This window comes from Dipodomys merriami, unplaced genomic scaffold (assembly GCF_024711535.1).
Source record: "Dipodomys merriami isolate MVZ:Mamm:240054 unplaced genomic scaffold, mDipMer1.0.p SCAF_483, whole genome shotgun sequence".
NCBI classification, from domain to species: Eukaryota; Metazoa; Chordata; class Mammalia; order Rodentia; family Heteromyidae; genus Dipodomys; species Dipodomys merriami.
In genome coordinates, this window is record NW_027206050.1 from 791,071 (window position 1) to 798,440 (window position 7,370).

Sequence of the window (7,370 nt, forward strand, 5' to 3'; positions counted from 1 at the left end):
CAGCTGGATTCCAGGGTAGGTAGGAACTGGTAGGGCCCTCTGATTACCCAGCAATAGGGCGATTGAGTTGGAGCACCTGCTGGCTCCACCTATAATCAAGTCCGCCCCATCTCCTCTGCCCCTGTAACAATCAGAGGTATAAATGGGGATCTGAGTTCACTCTGTTAGATTCCTGCTTCCCAGCTCTACTTGTTTGCCTCTGTGGGCACCACCGCTGAAGACATACATCCATCAGCTCTGCAGCCCTGCACCATGAGGGAGATTGTGTACATACAGGCAGGCCACTGTGGCAACCAGATTGGCGTAAAGGTGAGCATGGCACTGGCCTAGGATCCAAGTCTCAAATTTAGGGGAAGGAGAAGGAGGACAGGTTGGAGTGTGGAGGTGGTGGTGGTCATGGCTAGGCTGAAGTAGGTGGGGCTCCATAGTGGTCCCTAAACTTCTGCAAATGAAGTCCCCCAGATAGCTTCTCCAATTTCCCTAATTTGTGTGGCCCTGGTGGGTGTGGTTTTTAAACAAGGCTGGGGTGGTTTCAAATCCCTTGCATGTCTTAGTCTTACCTGAGACTCAAGTCTTTGTATTTAGTTTCCTGGGAATAGACTAATGCACGTTTGGTCTGGTTTGAATGCAAGGAATGCAGTGTTTTTGAGCTGAAAGATACAGACAATTCCCTTGTGTCAACTGATGAGTGTCAGATAATTGTGAACAGTTCTTCTACCTTAATGCAAATTTCTCTGAGTTTCATGCCCCACCTAAGCTCCCTTAAGTTGGGTGTTTTCTAAATCATTGGTTGTTGTGTATGCTCTGAGGACACTTGGGGTTCTGGAGACCCTTCTTACTGAGTCTTCAAGTTACTGCTTTGGCAATTTCATGTCCATGTAAGGCCAGTTACTCGACATAGAATACAAACAGAATATGGTACTGCATAAGATGGAATACTCATAGGAGAACACAGACATCTTCTATTCAGCCAGATAACAAAGAGATTAAGAAAACTAAAATACCACCCATTTCTGTGCTTTTTTTAATTTAGAAAATGTAATTATTTTTTACAAATATATTTGTGTCAACAGGACATGGGTTTCTTATAGTTACTTTAAAATGCATTGTTTGGACAGTTAACATTCTAGGTCATAATACACTTCTATTTCCATCTCAGTTTTGGGAAATGATAAGCAATGAGCACAATATTGATTGCACTGGCAACTACTATGGAGACAGCCATTTACAGCTGCAGAGAATCGAGGTGTATTACAATGAGGCAACTGGTGAGTGTCTCCCATCTGGTTTCCCATACGGTGGCAAAAGAGTTCCCAGGGGAATACTAATGAAAAGGAAGGAGTTTCTGCCTTTCTTATGGTAGTATTGTAGTTTTAATTTGTGACCTTGATCTTATAAGTCAAGTGCTGTACCCAACTGAGCCACTCCACCAGATACTTTGTTTTAATTTTTGAGTATATTCTTGTGAATTAGCCCAGGAAAGCCTTATACCTGAGTTCCCCCTACCTCTACTTGCTGACTAACCACACCTGGATTTTTTTTCCGGTCATGGAGCTTGAAATCTGGGCCTAGGCAATGTCGCTCAGCTCTTCAGCTCAAGGCAAGCGGCTCTACCACTTAAGCCACAGTGCCACTTCCAGTTTTCTGGTGTTTTATTGGAGATAAGAGTTTGCCGGCTTTTTATGCCCTGGTTGGCTTTGAACCGTGATTCTCTGATCTCAGCCTTCTGGGTAGCTAGGATTAAAGGCGTGAGCCCGCTTCACATAATTAAAAATGAGACTGCCTAAATATGCATTCTAAAACAATTGATAAAATATAATATTATCCAGTGCCATTTGGTTGTGTGCTGATCATCCTAAGCTCAAGGCCTGGGCACTGACTATGAGCTTCTTTTGTTTTGGGTAGTTTCTTGGAGATGAGTCTCCCAGACTTTCCTGCCCCAGCTGACTTCAATCTGCAATGGTAAGGTCTTATCTCAGATTTTTGAGTAGCTAGAATTACACCTGTAAGCAAGCAGAGCCCAGTTACATTGCCTCTTTAAAATATAGATTAAATTTCTAAAACAATATTTTGAAAAAGAAAATTTTAATAATTTTAAAGAGGGATGTTCAGTCACTAATATATATGAGAATAGTCCAAATCACAAAGCATAAATAAAGTGTCTTACCCTGAAATCTATAACATTTCTGGTCTTGAGCATTTTGAATATGAATACTTAGCCAACAATATTTTTAAGGTTTTTAAAGTAAGAAAACGTTCTTTTGATGTAGAAAAAACCAATACTAATTTGTAAACATTGCTTTTAAATGATTAATATTGTCTTTCCTAACATAAACAGCCTAATTGAAGTCTACAAAGCAGATTTTCAGTTTTTGTAACTGTCAATGTAAAGATCATTTAATTTTATATTGAGTTTCCATTCTGCATTATTGTATACAAAAAGAATCGTGGATAATTGGCTTTCCTATGTATTAATCCAATGAACAAGTACAAACGAAAGTACAAAACTATTTAATTTGAGTTTTATAGATCTATATTTTGGGATGTCCTCACCTTGGTTGAGAGTGGTTGGGTTGGATTGTGTCACTCCTATGAACAGAATTTTAGGTTGTGTCTTTACTAGATCCTGTATATCCAGCAGGATGGCCAGTTTTGTTCATGTGAATATTTAGGAAGGGGGTATTCTAAAACTGGTGTTTACATCATGTTAACTGCTTTCCCTTGGGCCAAATCAGGATAAATGGGAAATTGCAAGTCATTGCTCAAGGTTGCTCTGAGTATTTGAATGCAAGGATGTGTGCTATTTGATAACCATTATTGAAACATTATAAGACAATAAATATATATTGTATAAATGTTTTCTCCAGGAAAGCCTTACACTTATATTCCCCTACATCTACTTGGTGAATAGCCATACCTGGCTTTTTTTTTTTTTTTTTGGCGTTGGGGTGTCGGTCATGTGGCTTGGACTTTGGGCCTAGGCACTGTCCCTCAACTCTTCAAGGCAAGCAGCTCTACCTCTTGAGCCACAGTGCCATTTCTGGTTTTCTGTTAGTTTATTAGAGATAAGTGTCTTAAGGACTTTTCCTGCCCCAGCTGGCTTTGAAGAGTGATCCTCTGATCTCAGCCTCCAGAGTAGCTAGGATTATAGGCATGAACCTGGTTCATTTCTTGAGAAAGGTAATTGGGGAAGGGGAGGGATAGTGGGAGAACAACAAAGTAGGGGGTAACAATTTTTGACAAGAAATGTTCTCATTTCTTTACTCATGTAACTAACTCCTCTATACAGCACCTTTACAATAAAATAAAATTAACAAAAAAGAGAAAGTTTCTTGCTGATAGGCACTGGTAACTCATTCCTGTAATGCTGGCTACTTAGGAGGCTAAGATATGAGGATCATGGTTCAAATCTTGCCTCAGCAGAAAAGTCCTTGAGACTCTTATCTCCAATAAGAAAACTGAAAGTGGGGTTGTGGCTCAAGTGATAGAGTGCTAGCCTTGAGCTGAAGAGCTGAGGGACAGTGCCCAGGCCCAGAGTTCAAGCCCCATGATGAACCACAAAAAAAAGTGTTGCCACCTTTCTTTTGCACCATTAGACTCAAAGCCTGATGCTCATCTTTGCCTCATGTGTAGCTGAGATTTCAGCCACCATGCCCAAAGCAAAGGAATGAATATTCAATGGAAATAGACAATGGCAAACATCCTTAAAGTTGCTGAAGCCTCTTGCATGGGGATTCATGCTCAAGATATCTTTTCTGTTTCCATGTCTCAAATGCTGTAATTTTTGTAATGAATGCTGAGAGTCACTTAGAATCATAAGCTCTGCCCCCTAAGTTCCTTGTCAAGTATAGGCCTAAGTCAACTCTTTTTCTCACAGGCAACAAATATGTTCCTCGGGCCATCATGGTGGACCTAGAGCCTGGAACATTAGACTCAGTGAGATCGGGACCATTTGGCCAGAGCTTTAGGCCAGACAACTTCATATTTGGTAAGTCATCATGGTCCATGGATCCTAACATCCAGGCACTCCAGTGCTGGGCTGAGACTTTATCCATCTTGATATTGTCCTCACCTAACCCACCTATTCCAGTCCACGGGAGTCATGCCCCTGGCCTCTCAGACAGCTCAGATCAGTGCAACTCTGCAAGCCCTCCATGACAAAGAAGCCTCTGAAGGGAAAGAGCATCAAGTAGAGAAAGCCACCAACAAGGTTTCAGCACTGCTGGTCATTTTAAAGCCCTGGCAATAACAGAACGACTTCAGGACACCAGAAATCAAAGCACAGCTATGTGTGAGCAAGGTGCAGACAAGTGCTTGCAGTTTAGCTTCCCTCTGACCACACTGTGCTCCTGTCCCTCTTGTGAAAGTAACTACATTTCCAGTATTGAGGCAGGCTCGGTCCTTCATTTCTAGAAGTACTTGATTTGGGTTAAAATGTATTTTCTTTCACACTGTCTTTACTTTTCTTTAGAATCTGGGTGATTTGTAGGGTCCCAGATATATTGAAAACATTTCCTTTATTTCAACAAAGTGTATCTAATGTAATAGCAAAGGTTAGCTCAGAAGAGTCCTATTGTCTTCACAATAGGACAGGCACAGTCATTATTCTTGGAGTGTGTGTCTCATCATATCTTTGTGTCTGATAGGCCAGAGTGGGGCAGGCAATAACTGGGCAAAAGGCCACTACACAGAGGGAGCTGAGCTGTTGGAATCCGTGCTGGATGTGGTGCGGCGGGAGTCAGAAAGGTGTGACTGTCTCCAAGGTTTTCAGCTGGCCCACTCCCTGGGAGGTGGCACTGGATCAGGCATGGGCACCCTGATTCTCAACAAGATCCGAGAGGAGTATCCAGACCGCATCATGAACACCTTCAGCGTCATGCCCTCCCCCAAGGTGTCAGACACCGTGGTAGAACCTTACAATGCGATCTTGTCTGTCCACCAGTTGGTGGAAAATGCAGATGAAACTTTCTGCATCGACAATGAGGCCCTGTATGACATCTGCTTCCGCACCCTGAAGCTGCCCATACCCACCTATGGAGACCTGAACCACCTGGTGTCAGCCACCATGAGTGGAGTCACCACCTGCCTGCGCTTCCCCGGCCAGCTGAATGCAGACCTGCGCAAGCTAGCCGTGAATATGGTGCCCTTCCCCCGCCTACACTTCTTCATGACTGGCTTTGCACCCTTGACCAGCCGGGCCAGCCAGCAGTACCATGTTCTCTCAGTGCCCGAGCTCACCCAGCAGATGTTTGATGCCAAGAACATGATGGTCGCCTGTGATCCCCGCCATGGTCGTTACCTGACAGCAGCTGCCATCTTCCGAGGCCGCATGTCCATGAAGGAGGTGGATGAGCAGATGCTCAACATGCAGAACAAGAACAGCAGCTACTTTGCAGACTGGATTCCCAACAATGTGAAAACTGCTGTATGTGACATCCCCCCGCGTGGCCTCACGATGTCAGCCACCTTCATCGGCAACAACACAGCCATCCAAGAACCTTTCAAGCGCACCTCAGAGCAGTTCAGTGCCATGTTCCGGCGCAAGGCATTCTTGCACTGGTACACGGGAGAAGGCATGGATGAGATGGAGTTCACTGAGGCTGAGAGCAATATCAACGACCTGGTGTCCGAGTACCAGCAGTGCCAAGATGCCACTGCTGATGAACAGGGGGAATTTGAAGAAGACTTGGTGGAGGAAGAAGTTTAAGACTTCCCTTTGGTAGCAATGCAACAGGACTGTCAGAGCCTGCCTACTACTTCTCAAATGAATGGTGCTTTCCTGAGCTCCTGTTGTCCTGCAGTGAGGTCCCTGCTGTGTATCATCATGCACAGCCTTTCCAGTCAGGAACTCACTGATGGTGAATGTAAAAATGCAGATTTCTTTTAAATAGTATTATTCTAAAGCCTTATTTATAAAAAATAAAGTATACATTTTGTACTCTTGAGTCCTTATTCTTCTTTAGAATCCCTTTTTTTCTTTCAATGTATTTGAAATATAAAGTTGGCCAGCAGGATTTAATCTTATTAATATAGGAATGGTGCTCAAGAGGAATTTCAAATTCATGGCGTTCCTACTATTTTGAAGAGGAAGATGACAAGTGCCAATGTTGTTTATTTTCCCTGGCCCAGTTTTAAAGTTAGCAGTCTCTCAATAACATGCCAGTAGCATAAAAACAGTTTGAAGAGAAAGTAAACCAGATCCAGATGTTACAATTTTCCTAGTACCAAGGTGATGTTTGGAGTACTGAAGGGATTGATGTTCAAGACTTGTCTGGGCACTGAGGTAGCACGGCCTCTTCCTCCTTTATTCTGACACAGGACTTGCTTATCCTGCCACCTAGTATGCATTCCTCTTTGGGAATGGGACCACAAAATGCAGGTATGAATACTGGCCATTAAGGATCTACTTCTCCTTCAGACAACCACATGTTCTGGTCTCATGCCCCATCAGAGGCATTTCATTCACATTCCCCAGAAACAGTAGCAGGAACCCCAATCCCTGTGCTTACAGTTCAGTTGGCAGTGAAGCAGCACTCACAAGATGAGTGCAAGATCCTGGTTGCCAGGGTAGTTTCTCAAGGCATCTGTCAGCTCTAAGGACAAAAATGAGTCTAGCTGTTTGAGGGAGTGAGAAGCTGACCAGTCCCATAGCGTATCGATATCTGCTTGATTCAGTACTTCCATGTCAAGGAGTGGAAGGGAGACATGGCCCAATGACCCATTCTCATACTCATTTTCCAGCATTCGAAGCTGTCTGAGGCCTACAGGGGGTTGTAAGGGAAAAAGATCCAGCCTGTTGGGTATGTTTACTTTGCATGAGTGAGACAGAAATCTCAATTGCTTAGAACCTACACAATGGCCAGGAAGAGGGTGAAAACTTCTGTTTTCACCAGAGGCCAAAATCATTCACTATTTCTTTTTGCCAGAATCTTTCATTCTTCTTGCAGTGCGGCTCCAGGTACGTTGTCTGTGTCAGGCATTCCTCAATGGCCACCAATAACTTGTAAGAGCCCCTTTTGCTCCAGAAACAGGACCTATGGGAATCCAGCAAATTTTAGGAAGCTCTAAGGAAAGATACTACTGGGTGAGGTGCAAGTTCCTTGTTTCTAGTAAAGTTGGGAGATAGTAAGTTCCCTAAGCATTCCTATACCAGGCCTGAGGTTGGGGTAGGGTGGGGAGGAGTGGGGTAGAGATCTTTAAGCCAAGTTGGTCTCACTCAGCAGAAAGTAAACTGCCAGAGAGACTGTTGTGTGACTAGAATCCCCAGGGCAGATCAAAGTGCAAATAGCTTCCAATGTGGGAGTCTTAGGGAGTAGGTATGGGCCAGCAAATTGACATCCCTGGGTCTCTAGTCTTGGAACTGACCAGGT

At 43.7% G+C, this 7,370-nt stretch overlaps 1 protein-coding gene across 3 annotated transcripts; it reads left to right on the forward strand.

The window, feature by feature from the left end:
- Nucleotides 1–252: 252 nt before the first annotated feature.
- On the forward strand, nt 253–5,707 carry LOC138809086 (tubulin beta-2 chain-like). 3 transcript variants are annotated; one of them, XM_069995466.1, is made up of 4 exons: nt 253–309; nt 1,160–1,272; nt 3,852–3,988; nt 4,647–5,707. In XM_069995466.1, the coding sequence occupies exons 1-4, from the start codon at nt 253–255 to the stop codon at nt 5,705–5,707; spliced, it is 1,368 nt and encodes a 455-aa protein (XP_069851567.1). The 3 variants fall into 3 exon arrangements, with proteins under 3 accessions (XP_069851567.1, XP_069851569.1, XP_069851570.1); XM_069995468.1 differs by having other exon boundaries at nt 1,160–1,268; nt 3,878–3,988; XM_069995469.1 differs by lacking the exon at nt 1,160–1,272 and having other exon boundaries at nt 253–286; nt 3,878–3,988.
- Nucleotides 5,708–7,370: the final 1,663 nt, after the last annotated feature.